Source organism: Mangifera indica, chromosome 8, assembly GCF_011075055.1.
Source record: "Mangifera indica cultivar Alphonso chromosome 8, CATAS_Mindica_2.1, whole genome shotgun sequence".
NCBI lineage: Eukaryota > Viridiplantae > Streptophyta > Magnoliopsida > Sapindales > Anacardiaceae > Mangifera > Mangifera indica.
In genome coordinates, this window is record NC_058144.1 from 1,873,866 (window position 1) to 1,901,633 (window position 27,768).

At 33.3% G+C, this 27,768-nt stretch overlaps 5 protein-coding genes across 7 annotated transcripts; 1 reads left to right on the forward strand and 4 right to left on the reverse strand.

Moving 5' to 3' along the window:
* Nucleotides 1-3,622: 3,622 nt before the first annotated feature.
* On the reverse strand, nt 3,623-5,184 carry LOC123223039 (transcription factor CPC-like). The gene is made up of 3 exons (XM_044646094.1): nt 4,643-5,184; nt 4,379-4,466; nt 3,623-3,891 (listed from the first exon to the last, which is right to left on the reverse strand). Exons 1-3 carry the CDS (start codon nt 4,692-4,694, stop codon nt 3,768-3,770), a joined length of 264 nt encoding a protein of 87 aa, XP_044502029.1. The 5' UTR covers nt 4,695-5,184; the 3' UTR covers nt 3,623-3,767.
* Nucleotides 5,185-9,509: 4,325 nt separating this feature from the next.
* On the reverse strand, nt 9,510-13,103 carry LOC123222693 (histone H3-like centromeric protein HTR12). 3 transcript variants are annotated; one of them, XR_006503694.1, is made up of 8 exons: nt 12,925-13,103; nt 12,740-12,786; nt 12,392-12,461; nt 12,176-12,294; nt 10,905-10,982; nt 10,626-10,701; nt 9,993-10,129; nt 9,510-9,910 (listed from the first exon to the last, which is right to left on the reverse strand). XR_006503694.1 is itself a non-coding variant. In XM_044645596.1 (7 exons), the coding sequence occupies exons 1-7, from the start codon at nt 12,974-12,976 to the stop codon at nt 10,074-10,076; spliced, it is 498 nt and encodes a 165-aa protein (XP_044501531.1). In that variant the 5' UTR covers nt 12,977-13,103; the 3' UTR covers nt 9,510-10,073. The 3 variants fall into 3 exon arrangements, 2 of the variants coding, with proteins under 2 accessions (XP_044501531.1, XP_044501532.1); XM_044645596.1 differs by having other exon boundaries at nt 9,510-10,129; XM_044645597.1 differs by having other exon boundaries at nt 9,510-10,129; nt 12,392-12,446; nt 12,925-13,095.
* A 1,759-nt stretch (nt 13,104-14,862) lies between these two features.
* On the reverse strand, nt 14,863-17,943 carry LOC123224473 (rhodanese-like domain-containing protein 4, chloroplastic). The gene is made up of 8 exons (XM_044648147.1): nt 17,197-17,943; nt 16,760-16,862; nt 16,591-16,677; nt 16,342-16,419; nt 16,151-16,225; nt 15,780-15,860; nt 15,457-15,672; nt 14,863-15,290 (listed from the first exon to the last, which is right to left on the reverse strand). Exons 1-8 carry the CDS (start codon nt 17,805-17,807, stop codon nt 15,243-15,245), a joined length of 1,299 nt encoding a protein of 432 aa, XP_044504082.1. The 5' UTR covers nt 17,808-17,943; the 3' UTR covers nt 14,863-15,242.
* Nucleotides 17,944-20,606: 2,663 nt separating this feature from the next.
* LOC123222630 (protein WHAT'S THIS FACTOR 1 homolog, chloroplastic-like) lies at nt 20,607-22,680 on the forward strand. Its single transcript, XM_044645493.1, has 2 exons — nt 20,607-22,195; nt 22,244-22,680. Exon 1 carries the CDS (start codon nt 20,835-20,837, stop codon nt 22,188-22,190), a length of 1,356 nt encoding a protein of 451 aa, XP_044501428.1. The 5' UTR covers nt 20,607-20,834; the 3' UTR covers nt 22,191-22,195; nt 22,244-22,680.
* A 2,437-nt stretch (nt 22,681-25,117) lies between these two features.
* LOC123224338 (abscisic acid receptor PYL9) lies at nt 25,118-27,351 on the reverse strand. Its single transcript, XM_044647974.1, has 3 exons — nt 27,029-27,351; nt 26,233-26,448; nt 25,118-25,828 (listed from the first exon to the last, which is right to left on the reverse strand). Exons 1-3 carry the CDS (start codon nt 27,152-27,154, stop codon nt 25,610-25,612), a joined length of 561 nt encoding a protein of 186 aa, XP_044503909.1. The 5' UTR covers nt 27,155-27,351; the 3' UTR covers nt 25,118-25,609.
* Between the last annotated feature and the right edge of the window lie 417 nt (nt 27,352-27,768).

A 27,768-nucleotide genomic window follows, 5' to 3' on the forward strand; every position in this document is an offset into this window, starting at 1 on the left:
AATTATTTTTAAAATAATTAGAACTAACAATATTTATATATTTAAACATTTTACTAAGACAAATCTTAAAATAAACATTTTAAAAATAAATTATTACGACAATTTACATCACTCATCCATATATTATGTATCATCATATAAGTATAATAAGAAAAACCGATCTCAAAATTAGATAAATTTTCAAAAAAGACTTGAACTTATATTTTCTTATACATGAAATTTCTTTTTTTATCTCTCAGATTACTCATTAAGGTTACATGAAAATAGTTTTATCGTAATACTACTACATTCATTATTATTTAAATAATTATTAATAAATGATTTTCTTTCTAATAATATAAGTACGGGTCAAAATTTGAAATATTTCACATTCTAAATCGATTAATCTTTTTTATATTATTTTTAATGGATAATCGAAATAATAAGGTGGATAGTGTTTAAATAAGAAAGTATGGATAATAAATTTGAAATCTATTAATGATATATCAAAATCATTCTTTTCGTTTACGTTGATAAAGTGACTACGGACAAATCAATGGACCTGAAGTTTTCCTTCCAGAGTAATTGTTTTTGAAATTTTAAATCAAGGCTTGAATTATGGTTGCAGTTCCAATCATAGACAAAACGTAGTTTTTAGAAAGCTGGGTGTCGACGTCAGAGAGCTGAACTTAAAACCAAAGCTTGGGAAAACCAGTTCTTCCTTCCGGGAAGTTGCCAAATTCTGGTCCAGAAAGCGAGAGGTTAAATGGGCCAAGCTTTTTTTAAAATTCAATTAGTACAGAAAACGTGTGGGGACTGTTTGTTCAAAAAGGAGGCCACGTATATATGCATCAAAGATTTTTTCTGTTTTAGCAGTCCATCATCAGGAATTTAACTTGTTTGTTTTTTTATTTTATTTGGATGAAGATTCTATTTTTATTGGTGACAAAAATATCCAAACGGATTGTTTTCACACTGACTGCCTCACCACCAGGGAATCGAAAATATGGGTGGGTACAGTATTTTTTTAAATTGTATTTTATTAATATAATTATTAATAACCCAATTTTTAAAAGACTCCAATGGATAAAGTTGCGTTCACATTTGTTGTCCTTTCCTTTTCTGCTTGACCCATAAATCCTATCAAACAAAGTTTAAAAATTCAATATGACACATCACAATATTATTATTATTATTTTTTGGTATCTTCGTAGAAATTTATTTATTTATTTATTTATTTCAATTAAATATTGCCAAAGTACATACAGACAAAAATCATGTCACAATTAATTTTGAACATAATAATACTACCGTAATTTCAGTTTATGAGTCAAGCTCTAGTATGCATGGTTTTAAAGCTTGGATGGACAGTGGCACTTGGGGTGACAGTCTAATGGTTTTAGTTGTTAGGTCGTATCGAGTCATAATTCAACAAAAAAAATCTATATCTAATAACAATTTAGGATGAGAATGAGTCACAAAAAATGATGAAATCAATGTCGGAAAAAAATCAAACGAAAAGATCGATGTTAAAAACATAAAAGAACAAGTTCAAAGAAGTTGAAAATGACCATTTCGTCGTGGAGAGAAAGTTTTTGTAGATGAGATTCATGGCTTGGATTTTTAATACTCTTTTTCAAAAATTACCAACTCGGCCATTTATCCAGTTGACCTAGACCGGGCCATTGTGGAGGTCAAAGCTGGATAGGATGTTAAAACATTGCAAGTATGTATGTCCTCAGCCTCTGGGACCAAAATTTGCAGATCATGGACCGGTGTGATGTCATTTATGTTCACCCCAATCCATTTTCATAATCAAGTGGGCTTGTAAATCATTATTGCAATAATCCCAAATCGGACGTTAGTCAATCTCATTTAATTCAGGACAAGATCCTACCAAATTGAATTGGAATTTAAATTTAAATTCGATTCTAATAAATTCAAAAAAGTTAAGCTCAAATGAGTTTAAATTTGAGTCTAAAACTTTAACATTTTCAAGCCGAACTTTAAATGTGTTTTCGCTCATCAAGCTCGTGAGTTAAAAATTTTAATATAAAATAATGTTGTTTTGATTAATATATATTAAAACGACGTTATTTTAATAATATGTTAGTTAAAAACTTCATTTAAACTTGAGCCAAACTTGGGCTCTAGTTTAGCTCGGTTCGTTTCGAATCTAACCCTAAACCTAGGAACCTATGGAAGTTTGAGGTTGTTTATTTATTTTTCTGGGCAAGTTTGTTGAGTCTTCAATGTAAACCATCATTATAATTTCTACTCCAAGTGAAGTCATCTTTAGGAATACAATCTCAGCATTGAGAACCCACCATGTTCTTATTTCGGGAAAATACTGAGCTCATTTTTATAATATTGTGATTGATCAAAAATAAACTGAAGCCATAATGTTGGGTAATTTACTACAATTTTAATAGGCTTGGAAGATCAATTAGATCGAAAAGACAAGTAAACAAGCAAAGACGTAGGATTTCAAATTTTATTTTGTTTTTCTCAAGCTCATGGTCAAAGAAGAAAATCAATTCATTATTGGCCATACGTTTTCCTAAACTTTCACCTTGAAACATTTTTTATCCACCAAATGTATAAATTATACTTTTCTATCCAGAGCGTGGGCTTGGACTTGAGCTTTTTTACAAGAGCGTGGGCTTGGACTTAACCTTCAAACCTAGCTCCATCAATACTGAGGTTCGAGAAAGTGAGAATGTGAAAGGATTCTAGGGTTGCTTTCTACTTGTGTCTTAGCAGAGAAAATTAGTAAGGCTGTAACGGTAGAAGAGAAAGGAAAATGGGGAGAGAAGAGACAGATAAAGAGTTCACTGATTAAATTTTTTACGGGTATATAGTAATTTTTCAAAAGTTCAATCATTTGGGTAAGTCATTGGAAAAAGTTAAATTACTTTTCATAAAAAAAATATGCCATGCCACGCCATAAATGAAAACCAATCCACCAACTAAGTATAGTGACAACACATACCACACCAGTAAACCAAACCCAACAACTATTTTCGGTTGGTGGTTCCAGTGGTAAAAAGGTTAGTTTTAAGATAGAGAATTTGGGTGCAAAACTTCTTATGACATGCCAAGATCAAGGTTTGATTTACTTTGTGTGATTGGTTCTCCTCCAAAGAGAAGACGAATTAATTTGGATAAAATTTCTTTCTAGTGTGTGTATATATATATATATATATATATATATATATATATATATTCAAACAAACTTCAAGCATATTTCTTCATTTTCCTGATAGATATATCATTTATGCATGCATTCATTATGTTTTACAAGAATTCTACTCACTGCCGAGAATTTTCAAGTATTCAATGCAACTAAAGTTGTGGCCTTCGTGCAGTGGGGCACCATGAAACAGCGACAGGGAATAATGTTGTGGCCCAAGATTTTACTACATGGAAGCAGAGGAGATAGAAACCAATCAACCCTCCCAAAGAGAGAACAAGAAGATAAAAAGGACCAGCCAAATTGTGGATCATTTTCAAGTACAAAGTAATCCACGCCACAGTATATTGTCATTTTTTATTTATATATTATTTGTCAAGTTTATACGAATCTGCATCCTTTCTTGTCCTTGGTGTTTGTCTGTTAATGTCATTGAAAAACACAAAGTTATAAGCTTCAGGACTTAAACAGCATAGATTAATGGCAATACTTACTACTAATTTCGTCACTGGCTTGTACAAAAAAGAAGTCTAAAAAAAAAGATTAAAACAAAATGAAACTTTCTAACATACTGCCATTAACCAAACTAATCTGACTAGGAATTACGTCTCTTAAGCTCTCTTCGTCTACTGGCAAACCCTTCTCCATGTTTCATAATCCAAAACCTCTCTATTTCTTCTGCTTTTCGGCCTGGAATCCGTCCGGCGATCAGTGCCCACCTGAGATTGTATGTTCTATCAACACTGAGATGAAAGAAAATCATACAAGACAACTTTTTTGAACAGAAAAATTGAAGTTTTCTGTTTATTAGAGTAATTGTTTAGATCAATATATTTTTTATGCAGAAAGGGACTGTGAAATCAAGTACTTGATTTATGGATTTTGAACAATGGAGAAGATAAGGCCTATGGGATGCAGCCAAGACACAGAATAATTAATTTTTGTCTCTAAAATCTTGATAACCAGTTGAATTCAATGAGGATAAAATAGTCATTCGAAAAAAATAAATATAGAAGGCCGTACAAGCAGAAGCTGAAAAATGAATCATTGAAAAATACAGTACATAGTTTCACCCTGAAGAAAATTTAATACTGATGGGCGACAAGAAAATAATCTGTCTCAATGGTGAAAAAAGCCATAGCCCAGGGAAAAAATAAAACAACAGTTCATGAATATTTCCAGAAGTAAGTGACATAGTCTGTTTACCGGTCCCCAACGAGTTTATACATTCTATAAATGAGATCTTCTTCTTGTTCAGACATGTTTATGAACTCCCATTCAATACTGCTCACCTCTGCCAAAACATTACAGATTGAGAAGTGCCCACTATTAGTTTTTATATAAATAATATCAATAATGCTGAAGAAGAAGAAAGAGTTATAATCCAACAGCCCAGAAGAAGAACCAGTGGGTTTAAGTTTTAACTTTTAGCAAGAGAGTAAAAAACAAAAAAACAAAAAAAAACCTTACCTTCAGAACAACTAGTGCTGGTTTTCGGTTGCTTCCGGCGACGCTTATCCATGGTTAGAGTTGCTTGAAAAGCCGATTAAAAGAGAAAAGAAAGAAGAGAATGAGAAAAACCCCAGTAGAAATTGTGAGTGTTTAAAGGGCCAAGTAAGTATTGACAATCAATAATTTAGTTTCCTTAAAATGGAATTCCAGAATTGCAGAATTTATTGTTATCATGAGTTTCAATGTGCAGTGCAGTGCAGTGCAGTGGCTTTTAAATGGGCATAGAGAATTGAGCTTCAATTGAAACTCTTCGGAATAAAGCAAGCAACGAACGACAGGTCCTACCAAACAAACAAATTAAAAATCGTTGACTTGTAGTTGTTTCTCTTTTCAGTTTTTAAACAGGCCAAACTTGTTCTATCTGGTGACACTTCACTTTTATAGGAAAAGTCACTCACTAGCCTTTCATCAATGCCATTACACCTTATTACAAATACAAAATTGTCTTTCCAGGCCCTGCAAATTAAACAAGAAAAAAGTGAAACTGAGTCCATTCTGAACACAAGAGAAAAAGTGTGTCAAGGAAATTGACGGTGAAAAGGTTGAAGAAGGAAAGCTGAGAGATGGATATAAGGAGAAAATGGCATATATTGTTGGCTCCATATATGAAAAGATTGGGACCAGATTGGGACCTTTAAGCTCATCCAAGCCAGGTGGCTATTGATATTTCTTATAGGCCAAATCACTATTTCCCACCCAAATTTTAATACAAACCCAATTTTTTATCCGTTAACTATTAAAAATCTAAATATCAACCATTCTGTTAAATTTCACTGTTATTATCAATGATATAAATTATTATTTAATAAAAATATTTCACTTTTTATTAAATCGTCAATCAACTATTCATTCTCATCCGAGAGATGAGAGGAAAGAGATTAACCGACTCTAATCATTAGAGAAGTAATAAAAAAAAAAACTACAAATCTTAAAAGGAAAATACTCATTTTTCAAATTTTAAAATTAGAAAAAATTATTAATTTTAAAATCTAAAAAAAAATATATGATTAATTTATAATTTTTTAAATATTTTTATTAAATAATAATTTTATCCTTGAATGAAAAATTAAATTTACATCAAAACTGGTAGGAAATTTGGCCTTTCTTATAACTTTCGCTTAATGGCCATAAGCAAGAACTAAATTCGGCACAATACGCCCTTACCATACTTGTCTATAAGCTGATATTTTCCACTGTATTTTTATGACACCTAAAAGGCAACTAATTTTCTGCTATCCTGCCCACTTTCGGCTTTAATTAGTGTGAAGTGTACGGCCTCCTCCTCCTTAACCTTAAGAGACTGTCTAGACAATGCTGTGTATACGTTTTTACAAGAAAGAATAGAAGATTGAATATATTTGTAGGAATCCTAAAAGTTAAGAAGGCCCAAGAAGACTCACATGTAAAATTCATTTGCAGCCAAACGTCAATGGTTTTGTTTGTTAATTTCGGAAATTAAATGGAATGGAAGAATCCCAACCTTTTTGAAAAATTATCATTTTTTTACTTTTTGGGAGGAAAGAAAATTCAACCACCGTACATAAAATTTTTTTCTCATAGGATAACATTAAAAATTCCGTTATGAAAGGTGATGAAAAATTTGCAGGATAGTACAAAAAGTAAGATAGCTAAGTAACCCAAAAAAAAAAAAAAAAGGGATAAATTCAGAATCTGTTAACAGTAGATTAAGACTAAATTTTAGATTAAGTGTAATTGCTTGCTCTAATGCATAGTAACAAGTTAGAATAAGTGTAAGGATAGATGAAGATGAATGTTTGGTGAGAAAATATGGTTAAAAAGAGAATAGCTGTATTAACAAAATCAATGTGCTTTCTCAATATTTTCTTTTACACTGGCCATTGAAAAAAACCCAATAAATTCTGTTTGTTGAAGACTTAGATTTTGTATATATAGTAAAATATTTCTAAAAGGTTACGATCTATCAAATTAGAATAATGTTATATGTATCTATTTTTGATACATAATTTGTACATATAGATGATATATTATTATATGATTAAGTATTATTTTATCTTTAATTTAAAATGACAAATTATCTATACATACGAACTGTATATAAAATATAGGCAGATATATTTTTATTTATAAAGTTAAAATTTCATCATTAATTTTATATAGTCATCCATTTGGTTTTTTCAATTAAGCATCGTCATTTTATTCTGTATAAAATGGTTTTGCCATCTATTCCAATGAGATGTACTGCTCCTTTATGCTGCTTTTATTTATTAAAACAATGATTCTGCCCTGGAATATTATTTTCAGAAGAGTTCCTGAGAGATTACTCAAGGTTTCTTCTTTTCTGGGTTTGTCTTTCCTTACTCTTTTGTCTCTATTTACTAGTTGAAGCCTGCTGACAGGTCCCAGTACAACACATCTTGCCCAAGTCTGCAGCTTTCGTTTAAAGTGTTCAGGTCGACCAAAATTTCCAACGCAACAACTTATGTAGTTGGCCCAAAACTGCAATTTCCATTACAATTATCCAGCTTTGACAAAGATATGCAAGAAAACTTATCTCATTAAAAAGAGAGATCAACTTTTGAAGATTGCACTTCACATATTTCATCCTTCTGTCTCATGGCACTCTATCCAAATTCCAACCTGGCTGAACTGACATCCTGTGTCTTCTTCTGTTGTGTAAACATTTGCCAAATGTAATTGAAGTATAATTTTAGCCTATCACTAATTTTACATTTTGGATGAAAAGGGACTTTCTTGTAGATTTAGGGTCATACTTTGGGTTTAAGTGTGTGTTATGATGACAAGAACCAGTGAAATGTGAAGAAACACTCGTCTTTTTTATCAAGAATCTATTTGAAGAGATAAGTCTAATAAAGCAATTCAAAGTAACTAAACTTAGACCACATTTATTTTAAGGGTATTGGAAAAACAAACGAATTTATTCAAAGATCTGACGTTTGTTTGTTGTTCAGTTTTGAAGAATCTGAAGAAATGAGAGCAACAGACAGATGAAGCAGTTCAGTTTGGCTCCTGAATCAACCTGGAACACATTCGACATCGTTTGGATAGCTCAATCAACAAAATATTGACGCTTGAATGTACAATATCTTTCAGCTGTATATTGAAAAACCAGACGGGTATTGGAGAAATTTGCAGAAGAAATGTAGAACGTTGTCGTTTAGGACCCGTGTAGCCCTGTGTGAACTGGGATAAAGAGAAGCTCTGCTTTTTTTGGGACCATACAGTACTGATACCATTTGTGGTTCTAGCAAACACTTACAAATTTTGTTCAAAGTTCTCCCCTGATTAAAATTCCATTAGATGTCGGATGTCTGGCGATTGTTAGTTGTTACGTTTTGTTGATGCTCAATAATTTGTTTATAGAAATATCATATGATTCGTTCTTCGTGGAGCAGCTGTTGTTGCTTGAATAGTGACTCGATAGAGTCACAGTCTCTTAAATTTTAATATTATCTGGAGGTACCCACAACAAAGAAAAAAGTGAATACTAGAGATGAAAATCGTACGGGTTCCTGCCTGTTTCGTAAAAGTGAGAGATTAGAAGCGAAAAGAAGCTTGCAAAGGACAACAAAAACGCTGAAATTTGAGCTGAAACGTGATGCGTGGACGCCAATAGTGAAGAGATCGAAGTCGTATTAATAAGCCGAGTCAGCTCCATTTCAGACTTTGCTCAAACGGCAAAACGATGACTTTGATGATGGTGGCGGTGACTTTCATCCTACGATAGAGAAGGAGAAGGCATGGCTTTAGGAAGAGAGAAAAGGAGAACAAAGTGTAGGTGAAATTTGTGGCCTTTTGTAGAAAAAGGAGGCAATGAGTTGTTAACCATGAAAAATGTATGCAGTTATGGAAAGGACGGTAAAAATTTCTCAACTTTCGCCAAAAAAGAAAAAAACCGAACTGAAAGTACCTTAATCTTTTATTTCCTCAACTACTTTTATAAGTAAAACCATTTATAAAACTCAGAAACATAACCATAATCTAACAAACACAAATTATCTCAACCATTAATCAATAACAGAAATTAGGATAATGGAAACTCCTCTTGACCGTCGGATGACTTGATTAAACTGAAGCTTAAGCACAGATGGTGGTCAACGGCGCTGAATCGAAAGGACCAAAGAAAAAAGCATTAACCATAGAGCCTTGATTTTGTGTCAAATGATGGAAACAAGGGAAAGTTTCCTAACCCTTTGTTTATTAGTGAAACAGTGTATTTTAAGTCTTCATAGACGGCATGGGAATGAATACTTCCTTTTTCCGGCAAAGACACAGTTTCTTTATCATCCCTTAGCAATAGCTGAGCAACAGGAATGAGAAAACATCCAAATTACTAGGACAAGAATAAAATATTCAGTCCCGCTCCATCCCATTGTAATCTCTAATAGAATCTATAGGAATATTGGTAAATCAAAGTGTTTTTTTTTTTTTTTTGAGAAATTTCCAAAGAGATAAAAAGAAGTTCAAGTTTGTGTTAGCAAACTCTAGGTGAGATGAATTCGTTGTTCATATAAATGAGAATAGAATCATTAAAAGATGGGCTAAATGAGTGAAAAATAATGAATTGACTTTTGTTCCTCACTGCAACATAAACTTTGACAATAAACACAATCGTAAATTGAAACAATGATGGTAGATCGCATAGTCGTGATTCCTTCTTTATAAGGGCGGGAAGAAACAAGTGCTAGTTGACAAGCTTTGTCTTGAAAAAGATGCGGTGAAATAATAAGTGGAAGTTGACAATTGACAAATCACAAGCTTTGTCTTGAACAAGGTGAGGTGAGCATGAAGTTTTAGATAAAACTGTTAAAAACGAGCATTGGACTTATTCTAAGGGGAAAATAAAATGAATGCAATCATTTGGCTACTTTGTAACGTGACTACACAGCTTAGGTCCAATCACCCAAAGAAGCCAAATGCTTCAATACAGTTTCATTTACAGTTATGTTTAGCTATAACTAGAAAGTAGTAGTTTGCTAGATTATAGTAGGATAACAGACCGTACTAGTTTATCGAAAACTATAAATTTACAGAAACAACTCTGACCCCACCTGTAAGATTTGTTGAGGCATAGATCAGAGATTGCCAAGCGAGATCACCCCACATGGCTGAATGCTATAAGAGCTTGTGATTGGAGCTTCAAATCAAAAAGGGGATTCACCTCCATTAGTGGATAAACTAACAGATAAGTCAAACTTCTTCGAGCTAGATGAAGACTTCTCGGAGCTACAACAGTTATTGTATAATGAGGTTAAATATTGTTTCCTAAATCCTAATTTTTAATCTTCAAATACAATTATATGCTTACTGCTGTCAAAGAATGGCTACAAATTCAAATTTCCCTGGGGTAAAAGTGAGAGATGATGGTGCTAGTTAATAGTGTATTCTCTCACCAAGGCTGCCCCTTACCCCCAATCCGGCGCGCCAATTCAAAATCCTTTTTCACTGTGACAAAGAAAAGCAAATAATCTATTTTAGAGCCTACTAAGCAATACTGACAAACTACATATATCAGGCCATAAATCCCAAGAGGCAGGGCCATATTTTTAGAGCAGAACTTAAGAGATATGTAGCCATTATTCATGTTGAATGAGATGCGTCAATTTCAATGGGAAGCAGGGCCTACATCAAGTTGGACAGTCAGTTTCACAAACCTAAACAGCCAGACAATCAATTCTGTGCAAACTATGTACATAACACATGATTTGACACACATGAAGAAGAGCATTAATGTCCTTTTTGATCTAGCTGAGAACCCCTGGAGTAAATGAAGTCATACACACATACATAGAAAATAAAACTGGTTTCATCTTAATGGATAATCAGTTCTGTGCAAACATGTATATTGCTATGGCATTCTTTCATAAAAATCAATGGAAAAGATTGAAATATAAGATGATTAATGGAGTTATTAGGAGAACAATTGTCTCAACTAACTTACTCAGAGTAACACGCCTTGCATGGATTGCACAGAGCATGGCATCTTCGAACAAATGAACCAGAAAATCTTCTGCTGCCTACAATTGTGGAAACAATTTATTACAGCTGAGCCTAGTAAAAGCAATTGCACAGAAAGAGCAACTGAATTATTCAATACTTGAACAAAAACAAAAATGTGGAAACATATATTATAAACTTTCTTCTAAAACCGGATATCGGTGATTGCAAAAATTTTACAACAGAACAAATTGAAGTTTTTCTTATTACTATATCACAGTACCTCCTGAATTGCAATTAAAGCTTCAGGTGTCCAACGATTGACATCTGGGGAGGCAATACGGTAAGTGATAGTTCTTACCTAAGACAAATAACAAGAGTTGTTAGCACGATCTGATTCAAAACTCAACAGAGCAGCATAACCATACCAGTAAATAAACAGTACATATGACAGGAAAGGTCAAGATAAATAGCTTGCAAAATGTGTAATTCAAAGTTGCTCAAGGGTGATTTTGCTAAATCAGCATGCACAGACAGGATGGTTAGGTCAAAGGTACTACAGTACAGGAGATTGAAACTAGATGTTTGATGATAGTAACAACTGTACATACCCCTTCATCAATGCCAAATTATGTTACTACTTCTAACTGAGATCGTTTTACATTAATATATGAATGGTTTCATTGATTAAAAAAAGTAAAAAATAGTTCACTGAATATATAAGTGAAAAAAGTATTTTCCTTAAATTAGCAACCAATGCAAATCCTCTTAAGAATAGCAATCTGACATTTTCCTATTTAAAAGTGAATACTAAATGAGGTGTAAACACTCAAAAAATTTCAAACAAAAAAAGGAAGATGTGGTCACTGTGATATGAAAGTTGATTAACATCAGATTGTAGGTCATGAACTTTGAGAAAAAAATTATTGCAAACATGTAAGAGTACAGGAAAAGAAAATTATTTTCAGGAAACGGTCCGTCCAGTGGATTAAATTCCAGGAAAGAAATAAGAACCATTAGAAACTTTAATCTCAACTGCGATAATATCCCAAACCTTCTCAGAAACAAGTTCATGGTTTCATTAAGTTGTAAAGGAACCAGCACATCAGTGTGATAACAGAGAACACATGGTACACAACTTCAAGATGAAAGTTAAAAGTTAATAAGTTATAAATCTTTTCAGATAATTCTATTATAGAGCTTATATAGATGTCTATTATGAATCCTTCTAATGAAGATATGAATTGCAAGTTCATCAAACTATTATCAATGTTTCAACCTAGTATTATATTAGAAGTCAAATTGGCACAACCTTCTGACAGGAAACATTTGAATTTCAAATGTGTGATTTGCCCCAATAAAGACATATTCAATTCAATGAATCATTAGACTACTAATTGCAACTTCTCACATATCTCCCCACATCCAGCAAAAATTTCATTGAGAGCCACATCAGCAATTCGCTAAACCAATTTTGCAAATACTAATGATATGGAGACAATAGAGCACATACACATATAAATTCATATACAGAGGGAAAGAGAGAAAGCTCACTTCTCTGATGAAGCTAGCCGCTGGAATGAGCAGTTTTGTAGAGTTTTGAAACATCCGAATCTCACGGAGCGCCTTTGTTCCTGGTCTGTAACGATAAGGCTTCCTTGTTGTGGCAGGACCTTTTTATTTATTTTCAATTAATGCAAAACTACATGTCATTATCAGCACAGACACCAATTCAGTTTACAATTTACGATAAATAATTGAGAAACTCACTCTGTGGAGCATTGGCTCGCCTTCTGCTTGTGCTTGCACCAGGTGACTTTTTTTGCTTTAAAAAAAAACGCTAATAATGCGTTACACGAAATTCCTTCTCTTAAAACATTAGTTGCAGAGAAAAAAAGGAAAAAGAAGTCTAGAATTACAATATATTTCTACATAATCCTCATCTGATTACTTTGAGTTAATTAGTTGAGTAATTTTAATTATATGGGAACAGCTTTTCCTTCAATATCTTAGCAACCAAAATCAACTCAAAAAATTCAAACTAAAAAGAAAACAGAAGAGTTATCTTATGCAGCTGAGAACAGTAGGAAAAGCACCTATGATAAGACAGAAAAGTACCGGAAGCGTTGAGGGTGAAGCTGAAGCTGGTGAAGTCGCGTGAGCACCTTTAATTTTAGAATTATAAAGTTAGGGTTTACTGGAAGAAGGACAAATAAAATCCATAATATATAAATAAACACTGTAGATGGAAATTAGTTTTGAATAATTAAAAAAAGTGAGTGAGGTAGAGGAAGATATCTGACCAGATTGTCTTCGAATTTTGCTTATAGCGGCCGCCTGTTTGGTTCTCGCCATAGACCTACCAACTATAGGAGCCGAGAGCAAGTTTGAGTGAATGAAGAAAAACCAAATCGATTCAGAAGCAAAAAATAAAAAATGTTTCCCGCTTCGGTTTTACTTTGAATTAACGTCGGTCCTTCTAGGAAATGCAGAGCTGCGGTGTAAAATGAAAACGACTAGAATGGTATCAGTAATATTATGTGTGTAATTTGTTAGTAAAATTTTTATATAAATATTTGTACTATTATTATTTTATCTTTAATTTTTAATCACCTAATCATATAATAATATATTATTATTTATGTATAATATTATATATATAGTATTATTCGTACCTCATTGATAGTTCTTGCTTGTTACACATTTATTTTGAGACATGGCAAAAATTTGGTTTACTTTTAAGGCAAACTACTATTTCCCACTTAAATTATGTTAAATTTTCAAAGTTTTCCCTATTAACTATAGAAATACCGTTTACCCACCCATGAACAATTAAAATTAACGGTAATAAGGGTAAAATCGTCATTTTCTCTATAATATTAAAAATAAACTAAAATATAATCTATTTTTGCCCTTCTAAACTTTAAAAGTTAAAAGTTCAAGTTTTAAAAAATGGCAATTTCACCCTAGGGTTTCGTTTTGAAATCTTCGACGACATTTTCGGCTCCATTGCCTACGACCTCTGTCTCCCAAAGCATCCTCCCCTTCGGGCGATCTCTTTCCTCTCATTTGAACGTTCGATCGACGTCGGAGAAGTCTTGGAAGACGAAAACTTTGTTGGAGAAGACGTCGATCAGGCGTCCAAATGGGAGGAAAGAGATCGCTCGAAGAAGAGGATGCTTTGGAGGGAGAGGCCGTCGACGATGGAGTCGGAAATGTCGTTGGAGATTTCAAAATGAAACCTAGGGTGAAACTGTCATTTTTAAAAACTTAGGCTGGGGAAAATTTTAGTTTTTAAAGTTTAGGGGAGCAAAAAGAGATAAAATTTTCAGGCATTAGGATTCTGTTAAATTTAATCGGTCATGGGTGGATAAAAGGTATTTTCATAGTTAATGGGGAGAACTTTGAAAATTCAGCATAATTTAAGTGGGAAATAGTCGTTTGGCCTACTTTTAACCCCTAACTTTTTGAAACTATCATTTATAACCATGATAGTCAAATCATGAATCGTACTATATATCGAAAACTTAATTTTACGTATCGTGTATCAAGTATCGTATTGTATAATATAACTTTTAAATAATAAAAAATATAATTAATATATCATCATTTTAGAAAATATTACAAATACCCTAAAAATTTAAAATTTTTTATATATACTCTTATTACATTAATATTTTCTTTAAAAAGTATATCGATTTATATACGTTTATTATATCATATTAATTATGATACATTTTATGATACGTATTATTTTTTATTTATATTATAAAATATATACCGTATATATTATTTTTTATTTATATTATAGAATATATATCGTATGTCATAAGATATTGATAACTATATTTAAATATTTTTCTTACTTTTCAGTTTGCTGATTTTCATTATAGTATTTTGAATTTTATTAGGGAATTTTCACAGTGGTACTCCAACATTAATATATTCATGTTGTACATTTTCTTTTCTCTCTTTGTTTAAGATGTTTGCACATCTCAGAAAATGAATGTCTTTGTATAAGCAAAATCGATGGCAAGGCAGAGCAACACACATCCTTCGGTTTGGGATGCCTTACCGTTTTGTTTAATTTTGCAACCAGTCGAAATATTATATGAGTAAATGTTATACACACCCACGTTTGAGTGAGTATACAAATAATATGTTATTATTTAATTAGGTATTACTTATCTTTAAGTTAAAACCATTCAATCATATGCCACATGACAATACCTACTTGCCACTTGAGGTAAATTGTTGATACTCCAATTCATTAGACCAGCCTGTCACCAGGTGCATGTGCTGCAAGCCCATGCGTTTAGAGTTATACAGCTGCCTCGAAGACTTGAGAGACAGTTTATTATGAAGCACATCTACATGAATCTGATACTAGTGAAAATGAAATTAAGTAGCTGAAGAAACGCGATAGGGGAAGACTCTCGCAAACTACGAATCATCCAATTCATGACACAATCATTTTTCTTGCATCTTAGTCATCGTGTAAGCCTAGATATTTCATGTAACAAGATAAATGATTGCATACTCACACCATAGCTTTAATATTCCTGACTTACACAGTTTCTTGGTGTAGAAATTACATGGAGTCTCTCGAGACAGTTGCAATCTAGGGCTGTGAGGGGGTAGGAGATGTTGGAGGCTTGAAATCTGGATACTGCAACCAAAAAGATCATATGGAAGGTAAGCATTTGTTAGGTGATAGGAGTAAAAGAATTAAATCAGCCTGCTGAAAGCTACTCATCAGCCAGAGAATCCAAAGCACATACATTAGAGACGCATACTAAAGGAAAAGAATCAAGAGCAAACTACGTAAGCATTACTGTTGGATATGGAGAAAGAGGTCTTGGAATTCCAGGAAGTGATTCCGCTATAACTTCTGTTTTGGGTACTGAATTTATTTGGGGGCCTGGTTCAACAGCTGCTTCTGCTTTCTGCTCAGGATTTTCCACAAAAGCAGGATCTGGGCTTGCCTCAGCTGGTGCAGGAAGAGCTTTGCTGCTCATCACTAGTGTTGGTAGTAGCGCTTTCCCAATTTCCTGATTTTCCCAAGTAGTTTAGTTTTTAGCAATTGGAACAAAATCATTAGTTTTGGCTTTAGAGAATTGATCAAAGGAGAATCAATCACAAAGATTTTACAGAGTACCTTTATATCCTCAACAAGCTCTTTAGGGGCGACCTTAGCGTTCAGGAATTCATCTACTTCTTGGAGTGTCTGTTTCCGATCCTGCCATGAAAACCAGTGCAGGATAAGTGAGCAAACCTTATGTCTGGGATGTAAAAAGGTATATAATTTTTTTTCTCAATTAATTTTTTCAGAAATATAGTTCTGCATAGATGATGTCTCTCAAAGTATATAGAAATAGTCAGATCAATTGAGTTTTTGTTGATGGTAATCAACATTATCTGAAATAACGTTTAATACCCAAAACGATGAGGCTTCATTTATGGCCACAGAAAAATGTTCTGTCAAAAATATTACAGAGAAATTCTGATGGTTAGGTACTTATAACTTACTTCTGCAAACAGGAGTTTCTTTCCAACCAGTTGAACAATGGCAACTGAGCCTAAAAGTTGAAGTATTGTTTCTACCTGGAGAAGATACAAAAAAACTCAGACTTAAAATCTCCACCCAAACTGATCTTTACTGAGGCAATATCAAGAAAGAACACAGAAAAACTAACAGGCAAAGGGCCAAAAAACCCAACCTCTTTAAATGCTAATAGACCTAATCCAGCGGCTGCGGCAGCAATCCCGAGTGTAACAGGCAAACCATCAGAGCCCTCCTACACAACAAATGTGATAATTTGAAGTTAGAAAGATGATAAGTCATGATTTAGCATTGAGAGAAAGAAAGAAAGCTTCCAATGGGCGTATGAAAAAGATAGTTTTCCCCCTGTTATACAAGAAACAAAAAGTCACAGTGGATAGGTAGGTAGAAAAACTTCAATACATACTCCAATAACACTGGCTATAGATTCTGTCAAACTGCTAAGGTCAAGACTCAATGCTTTTCTTGGTGGTATCCAAGGAAGACCGCTATTCTGCAAAATTCGACAGAGTTTCTAATCAAGACTTTGGCTTCCATGACTAAAACAAAAATAATGTTGCAAGAATAGCATATACCACCCATCCCCGGGGTCCTTCTGCTCCATCTTTTATGGCATATGCAGTTTTGAATCCATTAACAGAGACCAACTCTGCTACCAGTTCGGAGTTCCCATCAAATCTGGCTTTCATCACAAATTTAGCTACATTAACATCATATCCATGAATCAGAGTTTTGGATATTTGTTCATGAGATTTATACACATTCTTTATACAAACAATTTTGACATTATTATGTGATTGTCATGTCTGTTTTAGGGTCCCACCTCTCTCTCTCCATTGTTAGAATACAATAACGAAAGCAGGGAGCATAGTCATTAATACTTGCTTAGCAAAAAAAAAAAAAAAAAAGTCATGTCTGTTTTAATCTTTAGTTTGATTTGTATTTGAACAATTATTCAATTATTTGAGCATGGATTATTTGAAATTTAAGGAGAAAAACACCGTCCACTTACTTGTCCAGAATAAACAATGTAATATTTTCTGGTTCCTTGAATTTCAAAGACAGCTTCTTCAAGAACCCTGGCTTATCTTCCCCCCTGTAAACAATTGACACAGGCTTCTTACCCAGACCTCGTACATCAGGACTACCCACTTGCCTAAACTCCACTGGAGATCTTATATCCAGCAATTGGGCACTTCCATCTTCACCCAACTTTGCATAAGCATTTTTTGCAGATTCAACACCCCATGATTTAGGCTTCTTTAGAACCAGAGACAAAATCAATGGAACTGCCAAGATGGTAACACCACCAGCTATAATTGCAGGATTCTCAGTTCCAAAACTGATGATACTATCAAGAATCCCGCTTACATCACCATCAAATGTGGAAGAACTTGTTGACTGCCGCAGGGCTTCTTCATATGTTAAAGCTTTGGTTAAACGAGTAGCAAGAACTGAAGATACTAGCACTAAACCCCCATGAAAGCTCCTTGTTAAAGACCCTCGAGAAGTTGAGAGTTTGGATAAAGAAGTTGTGGATAGAGACGGGATCTTTCTGGGCTCTGTTCTTCTTTCACAAAGAACTGATACAGGTGTCAAGCTTGCTGCATTGAGAGCCTCCATGGCATAATTTAATGACACAAAATCTTTTTGGGTCTTAAAGATTTGATGGAAAAGCCACCATGTTGTACAGAATGAATTTGTTTTCTTTCAGGATGTGATGTAGAGTGAGCAAAGGCCAAAGGATGGCAAGCCTTAGCTTGAAGGGTGCCACTCGGCTGGCTGACTTTGACTAGGGAGACGTACTGGTCTGGCATGAGATATGAGTGTTTCTCCACTCAAAGAATGACACGTGTCAAGTGGATGAACATGTTTTTGGATGGCTTTATGCGATTGTGTGGCTGAGAAATGTCGAAGAAAGTTTTAGAAAGTTGGCCAAAAAGCTTTTGCCGACCCGAGGTATGGTCTCCAACTCCAACTCCAACTCTAATATTTCAAAACTCAAATACTCACTTATAATAAATTTATATTAAAAATATTAATTTAGATTAAAAATAAAATTTTTATTTATTAAAAAATTAAAATTTTATCATATATTTCTCTCCATATTTAAAAAACTTATATTATTTCTCAAATTCGAAATTTAAAAAATGACAAAAATCAAATTTATTCCTCTTTTTTAGATACTAATTTCTCTTTCTTTAGATGAAGATAAAATTATTTTCATTTTTAATTGAAGATAGTTAAAAAGAAGAGAGAGAGACTAAAGAAAGAGATAATGAGAAAGAGAGGATAACCGACGGTTAAAGAAAGAAAAATTGATATCAAAGAAAAAGAACAAGTTTTAGGGTTTTTTTATCCTTTTTTAAACTTTAAATTAAAAAAAAAAATTATGAAATTTTTGAATATAAAAAGAAAAATATGATAAAATTTTATTTTTTTAAAATTTTTAATAAATAATAATTTTATCCTTATTTTTAATTAAAAATTTTAATAAAAATTTAGTTATAAGTAAATATTTTAGTTCTTCAAAATGGAAACGTGGGAGTTCGAACTATCTCTACACCTTGGGTGGGCATTTGGCCTAGAAACTTTAGTACAGGCATTCAGCTCAGTACGCAAGCATTAACTAACGGTAAAAAAAATCCTCACCAGTTCACTTTTTAATATCAATATGTAACCCCAACTTAACAAAAATTTCAAAAATCCCTTTAGTTTTCAAAATCTTATGAACATTCTTCTACATCATTCCTTTCATCATTATACTCTTCTTCTTAGGTGTCCACAATCATTTTCGGTGTCAAAATGCTAAAAAATCAACAAGTTGACGAGATCTCCAAGTCTACAAACAGAAACAGCAAGACATCCAAGTTGATGGGGAAAAGTAATGAGATCATGACCTAGTCTCTTTAACTAACGATCGATGTCAAGAGGTTTGATACAAAAAATTTAATAAGATTATAATAATGATGAGTTTGTCGATGAATAAGAATGATAAGATCGCAATGGTGGTGAGAGTATATTTATAATGAGTTTGTCGACTAGAATAAAAGATTAGTTATAAGTAGTGTGAAAAAATTAAGTGATGTTTAGTTTGGATAATATTTTGTTACTAAAAATAAAACATTATCAGGAAGATAGATTATTTTAAAAAGTATAAATTATTACTATATTTTATAAATATTGATATGTATAAATGATTATTGTATTTGATTATATATAATAAAATATTATTTTATTTAAATATTTTTGAATATAATTATTTTAAAATATTATCATATTACTTGTAATATTAATTAAAAATAAGAATATTTTTATTCAAAAAAATTAATAAATAAGGATAAAATTATAACAAATTTAAAATTACATTGATAATATTTTAATACTTAAAAGGAGCGTTTGGTTGAGGGAATTAAATATTACTCAGATAATCTATCTTTTATTACTTATATTACTTTATTCTCGTTCAATTGATTAATTAGTTCTTCAAAAGAAAAACAAAAAGGATACAGGTTTTCATTTTTTAGATCCTTTTTCATTACGTATATATAGTGTATTTTTTCATTACTTATAGATAGTGTATATAGGCTTATCCTTCATCTGTTATGGCCTTTTGATATTTGATAGAGGAATTCCTTTTTTTACCCAAAAAAGGTTTTGTTAGAATAGCTTCAATTGAGTCTTTGCACCAATCATTTTTTTCTCCAGTTCTGACCTCTTGTTTGTTTTTGTTCTCATAAAATAGGATTTGACTTAGGATTCTGATTATTACATTCACCTTAGGTTTAAAAGATTATTAAGATAATCTTGATTTTTATTATAACTATATATTTATTTATTAATTTTAAAAACAAAAATAATCTCATTTTTAATTAATATAACAAATAACATAAAAAATATTTTAGAATAATTATATCAAAGAAAATTTAGATAAAATAATATACTAGTATTTTTTTATTACTTTGAATCAAACACAATAATTATTTATACTTATCTAATTTTACAAAATTTTATCAAATATAATAATAATTTATATTCAGTAATTTTCAATGTAATTTATTTTCAAAATAATCTTTTAATTTTGATTATAAAATATTCTTCAAATTAAATACCTCCAAAATATACCTATCACATTATTACTGGTAATAGAATATTACCGTAATCTTTTATTACTTATCAATTACACAAAATAATTTTAATAATAAAAGATAAATTATTAAGTCAACCTCTTAGAGCGCTAGAGTTTCACAACTTTAAGGAAATAATTATAAGTTTTCAAACTTATAAAAAAAATTAAATTATTATGTTTAGAACTTTTAAGACAGACCCGTGAAATGTTATTCTTTCCATAAGTGAAGGAAGTTTGATTTTGGGTGAAAAATGTAATTTAATATCACAATGGGGCAAAAAGTAATAAGCCAAACCTTGGTGGGGAAACGAGATTCACCCTGTGAATGTTATACGCAGAGAGATAGCTCTACCTGTGAAGGGTTTTTGTAGATAAACCGTAAAACCCTATCGAAGATCATCATTCGATCAATCAATTCAGCATCTAGAAACCTAAAACTGGGAGCGAGACCAATCAGGTAATTCTTCGTCTATCTCTGTTCTCTAATTTTATTTACATTCACTTGTTTATGTAAACTGATAATGGAGCCCAGACTGTCGCTTTCTTCTACTAAAGCCACTGCATATACGTCTTTACCTTTCTTGGTGTCCTACAAATCTTCTTCTCTCGAAAAGCCTCAACTTGGTTGTAAATCTTATCTCTTATTTAGAACAGTACAAGCAGAGCAGTCTGAGTTTCTGGGCAAACGTTTGGTCTTGCCAGAGAAAATTAATTATTTGGGTAATATGAGAAAAGTCCGTGTCCCTTTTGAACCAGTAAGACCTGCTGTGAAGAGTAGGAAAGAGCTTGCCTTTGAGAGTGTAATTCGAAGGGACAAGAAGCTCAAATCGGCGTTAAAGATTAGGAAGGTTCTAGTGAGACAACCTGATGGAATTATGTCACTTAGGCAATTGAGTAAGTTCAGAAGAGAATTAGGTGTCACAAAAATAGGTATGTTCATTGCTTTGTTGAAGAAGTTCCCGGCAGTATTTGTCATTATAGAAGAAGGGGTATCTTCGTTGAGATTCAAATTAACACCTGAAGCCGAAAGGCTCTACTTGGAGGAATTAAAGGTTGAGAACGAAATGGAAGATTTGTTGGTCACGAAATTAAGGAAATTGCTGATGATGTCCTTAGACAAGAGGATTTTGTTGGAGAAAATTGCTCATTTGAGGTCTGATTTTGGGTTACCTTTGGAATTTCGTGACACTATTTGTCATAGATACCCCCAATATTTCCGTGTTGTTGCAACTAGAAGAGGTCCTGCTTTGAAATTAACTCATTGGGATCCCAAGCTTGCTGTATCGGCTGCTGAGTTAGCCGAGGATGAAGTTCGAGCTAGAGAGTTGAAAGAAAAAAATTTGATTATTCATGGACCACTTAAGTTCAATAGAGTTAAGCTTCCAAAGGGTCTTAATCTTTCTAAGCGTGAAATGCAAAAGATTTCTCAGTTTAGAGATATGCCTTATATATCCCCTTATGCAGATTTTTCAGACTTGAAATTGGGTACACGAGAGAAGGAAATGCATGTTTGTGGGGTTGTGCACGAGATTTTGAGCCTGACTGTTGAGAAGAGAATTCTTGTGGAGGACCTCATTCAATTTCGAGAGGAGTTTAGATTCTCTCAGCAACTGAGGGAGATGCTGATAAGGCATCCCGATTTGTTCTATGTGTCCTTTCAAGTTGATGGGGACTCAGTTTTCCTCAGGGAATCTTATCGTGATTCTAAATTGATGGATAAGAAGGATCGACTGTTGGTTGTCAGAGAGAAATTTCGTGATCTTGTATCTGTTCCTAGATTCCCGAGGAGGAATGCTCCCAGGAAAGATAATGATAGTGCTAAAGATCAAAGTGACAAGGATGGAGAGGGATGGTCTGATATTGATGATTATATATAACTGATAGGCAGTTTGATGATGATGACAGCAATGAAGAAGATTATGAGTGTTGGGATGATTAGACCGATGAAGATGATAATACACAGCCAGATTTTGGTGGAGATGATGGAACTGTGAATGAAACAGGTAGATAAGTTAATGAAGGATGAAGAGAAAGTGCTAGTCCCTCTGCTTCCTGATGGTAGGCCGAGAGGGAGCTGGTAAAAGGACGCAAATTTCTTTATGCTGTGTCGCTTTAATTCTACAGACATTGGCCCGAGGCTCATCATTTGCTTTAAAATGTAAAGCCTGAAACTTATTCAGCAATTTAAAGGATTTGGCCATTATTAGGGGAACTGATTGCCAGTGGGAAAGGATAAATCATTTATCATGTTTCTGATTTTTAACTTGACGATTCTTTTTCTTCAAATATTCTAAGTAAAACATAAGTCATTGCGATACATTTGTACAAATATGCTTTCCATTTACTGAAAAGTGCCATTACTATTCATACATTGAACAAAGAAGACATTAATCCTAATTAAATTCAATTATGCAAATGTTCTAAAGTTCATTAAAGAATTCATATTTCATATTTAATGTTACAGTTATATTATCTTAACTCATAACACAGTCAAAATAGAAAGTTTCATCGCTTGCTTCCCTTCTCTAATAGGCTCTCATCTTGAGCATTACTCACTCATAATACGAACATTTTTCCATGGAATTTGCTGCAACGATAAGAAGTTTACTGCAAATTTTTTCCACCAATAGTTTTAAGGTTAAGTATGAACTAATCAAGGAAGGATTTAAAATGTTGTTGATTGACATTGAACTTTATTATACACCTTTAATTGGAGTGAACTGTTAAGGGCGACTGATTTCATTCTAAAAAACTATTGTCTACGTAATATCAACTTCAATTGATGATTTAAAAATTATAAATGGAGCTCGCCATTACTTTAAGTATTGTAGAAAGAATAAAAACCATAAAGTGCAGAAAGTGATATGAAACATTCAGCCAAGTTTCAATTCGAGAAGATTTATTGGGGAATGGGGCAGTCCTGGTAAGCTTGAGGAATGAACAATGAGCCAACTCCAAGTTCTTTGAATCGTTTCAAGAATTGCAGTTTTCTTTTGTAGGAGTTTCTGGCAGAAGAATTGTGAAGTTGCTGCAAGCATGTGGAAAAGTGGGAGCTCTCAATAAAGGGAAGCATGTTCTCAAATTTGCCAATATCTGAAATTATAGCTTCAAAGGTCTTTTTGATGATGCTAAAAAGGTATTGAATCAGATCGAAGGTGAAGGAATTGAACCTGATTTGGTAACACGGAAAAGTCTGGTCTGGGGATGTTCAATGTGGGGTCAGAATAAGGATGCCTTAGCAGTGATTAATCAAATGAAAAGATTCAGGATTGGATCCCAATGTGGTTTCATGAACTTTTTAATATCACGCAGCTTACAAAACGAAAATTGTCGGGAAACCCTTGAATTTATCATCCAATTACAGCAGTAAGGAATCATGCCAAACTCTGCCACCATGTCCAGCTTACTTCAAACTTCTGGAGGCCTAGGGCTGTTACTGAAGGGTAAAGAGGCACACTTTTTCTCCATAAAAAGATATTATATTGAAGTTGCATATATAGTCACAGCGCTAATTAACATGTACAGCAAGTCTGGCAATTTAAGACATGCAGAAGTGGTGTTCAGGAAGATTGTAAATAAAACACTTGCTTCTTGGAATTACATGATAATGGGTTTGCAATTTACGGCCATGGGAAAGAGGCTAATTCACTTTTTGATGAGGTGCGTGGAGCAGACATCGGCCAGATGATATAACCTTCACGGCTCTCCTTTCTGCTTGCACAGATTATGGTACAATGGCCACAACAGAGCACTATTACTATTCATGCATAGTGTATCTTCTTGGAAATCTGGGTTATACTGATGAAACAATGCCAGTTAAACTACATGCTGCTATTTGGGGTGCTCTTCTTGGATCCTGTCGAGTCCACAGAAACTTGGGAGTTTGCAAAGATTGCAGCAAAGATACTTTTTAAGTTAGAACCACATAACTCTACAAATTGTGTTTTGATGAAGTACTGGGTGTGCTATGTCAAACAGATGAGACGACAATGAACGTGTCAAAGATTTGATGGGCCAGTATGAAGTTGGATTCAGATTCAAATCGATCGTTCATGTGTTCTCTGCTGAAGGAAAGCCTCATTCAGAGCTGGGTGAAACATAGTTCGACTCATATCAGTAGGTTTCTGAAATGAAGAAACTAGGGCTTGTGCCAGACATCAACCGTGTACATCAAAACATTGATGAGTAGGGAAGAAGGTTTCACTTTCTTTAGCCATTTGTTAAGACACTGTTCAGAGCATACTTAAGCATCTCCAGTTCAACTTTTTCCATTCCCTCAATATCTGCCATTTGGAACCTCCCCACTTGCCAAGTGCAATTCATCCCATAAATGCAACTTAAAGTCTTCCATCAAAGCTAGTTTTGTATAGTATTTGACTGAAATTCCAATCTCTTCAAATCCGCATAAACGGAGATTCATAATTCAGCAAGCTCACCAAATGCAATTGCTGCAATGCATAGACTTCCTAACATTTTCTTCTCAATCTGATCTAACTTTCACTTGTTTGCAGGAAGTTAAAGACTCCACCTCTACAACAAGTATGAGACTAAAAGTTTAAAAGATATATTTCTCCATACGTAGTGCGACCTATAAAAATCTCCTCTAGTTTACTTGCAAATAAATGTTTAGAACATCATAAACAATAAAATGTGCTTCTGATTTTGAGTGTCCGATTGGATACCAAATGATATATCATCATATGATTAAATACTCAATCATATGATGACACATCATTTGAGTATCAAATTGGATACTTAAAACAGGATATAGATAACATTGCTCCAACATAAAAGCACAGCATACTAGAAAACAAAGGCAGACAATAATTTAGTGAAAAGGCTACTGTATGTACAAAAACAAGCACAAAGTTGTACTGCTATTGAAGAGGTTCTCTACTGAATCTTCCTGTACCTAGAAGCTGGAACTACAACATACAGACCACTATTGCAAAGGCAATAACCATTTCTTGCAATACGACCACAGTAACATACCACCATGCACAAAACCCAGTAAGACAAAAAAGTGACATTGAACTGATCCTTATCCATTGAGGGTAACTTGTCAAAAGAACCTACACTTTTGGTACTAAAAGGCAGGGCAAAGGTAACGTCTTGAGATAGAAAAGAAAATTGAAAAAGCAGGCAATAAAGTTGAAGGGATCTCCAAATGATGGAAAGGGAAAGCCAGCATTATGTTCAAAACTTCTGAGAACAAGGTAGGACAACTCCTACCAATCTCTAAAGACCTGGAATCCAGAAACATAAATTTATACTCCACTTTAGACATCATTCTTCATCAGTGTCGGTTTATTGGTTCAGTTCGGTCTTGCACAGCCATCCTCTCCGAGACATCAGCTAATGATTTGAGATTGCACCTTATCAAGGCCTCAACAAAATAGCATGTCTCATCTTTCGTGTTTCCCTCTGGCACATCCACCACAAATGACTCAATCACCAGTGTTCCAGGTCTCCCATCGATAATCTCTGGATGGACAGTCATGATTGAAGAATAATTCTGCAAACATATTAAACAAGAAGAAAGTGGGTTCAAATTCTTCCAGCAGAAGAACAAAACCACCAACAAAAAAACCTCATAACAAATAACAAAAGGTCATTTAAATATTTTACATCATGGTAAATTTCAACCTCCTTTACAGCCATAACATATATTCCAAATCCTATATATATATATATATATAATCCTGCATCAAAACTGGTAAAATCACAAGAAAATATTCTGTGTAATATAAGCTATACGAAAATAGCAGAATGTAAAGAATAATAATTCAATAAAACTATGTGCCCTTTTACTACCAAGATGTGTGATTAAATGATTTTGAATAAAGATAAAATAACAAGAATGACATGGTGATCATTGGTATCAAATTGGGCACATTTCATTGCTCATAATAAATATACCCTTAGCCGGTGATCACCACCAACAATCTTGATTCCAAGCATGTGCTCTTCATCGTCAAGAAGTTCCAGCCTTTCAGTGCTAGTTGTAGCAGGTAGCCCAGACCTAACGTTAACTTCTCTAACGCTTCCGATACCGAGGTCCCCATTCACAACACACCTGCTAACAAATGGCTTGTACCTCTGCGGCTGATCAAATCGCCTAACTAAAGACCACACCTGCTCAAATAATCAACTGTTACCATAACTGCCTTATTATATAAACTACTAATTCAATAACATTAACTCAATTATTTTTCGGCTTCAAGAAAGGAAAGAAAATACAACAAAAACATAAAAAGAACGAAAAAACTACTACAAAAATAGCAAAGCAATAATATACCAAAACAGTTAATAATTTATTTGCAATTCCATATGTACATATTTTGAGTTCCCAATTGGGTATGTTCCATCATATCACTAGATGATTTAGAATACAAGAGTGTGTAAACATAGTTTTATTGATAATTTTTTTCCAAATACTTAATTTCTACTCAACCAAACAGAAAAAGAAATCAAAATTTGAGTCAACCACCAAAAATAATCCAAACAAAAGTAGATTAAACTCAAAACCCAAAATTCACCTTAAAAAACCAAAAAACAAAAGAATTAAGTAGGTTAAACTAAAATCAACGCAAATTCAAGTAATATTTCAGATCCATAAAAACAAAGTCAATCATGCAAAAAAATGAAAGAAATCAAAGGGTGAGACAGTAGAAGAAATTAAAAAAGTTCTGATGGCTCTGTATGCAGTAGTTACAAGATGAACAGGAGCTCTGATATGCTTCACAAGTGCTGAAGTGCACTGATTCTCGCTCGTCTCGTGGCTGTGATGCCTCCGTATGTACTGCGCCTCCATAGCACCGTAGGCATCTCCACCGTTCATTTTGATCAGAGAAAGTAAGAGTGAGAGACAGTCCCTCTGGAAAACTGAAAATTACGTGCCTTAAAATTCTAAATAAAGGAAAAAAAAAAAAGGAAATAAGCTTCTATCTCTAGTAATGGCAGAGGCAGAGGAAGAGGCAGAGGATTTGGTGCAAAGTACAACCTTTAATTAGCTTTGGTTTGGCTGTCTATCAGATATCCATAACTCACCGACAGTATAATGTTTTTTATATTTATCTTTCTTCCTGATCTTAAAGCGGTGGGCCCATTACCCAATAAAATATTTTACTTCTCCTTTGCTTTCCCTCTCTTTTAAATTACATAAATAAATAAATATATATAGCTAATGGGGCATTTGCAAGGTGATCACAACTAGCTTTTAGCTGACTGACTGCTCCTTTCTGCCTTCACATGTTCCTGTACTTCATTTTGTTATTTAAAAGTCCAAACGCACCCAAACTTTGATGAAATCACAATTACGACCTTTAAGTTTGAAATATTCAATTTCCCACACTTTATCCGCTCTCTTTAATAAATTCTATTTAGTTTTTTCTGAAAATAAATGTTTTGTCTTTTTATAATATACTTAATTTTCTATATCATATAAATGATAAT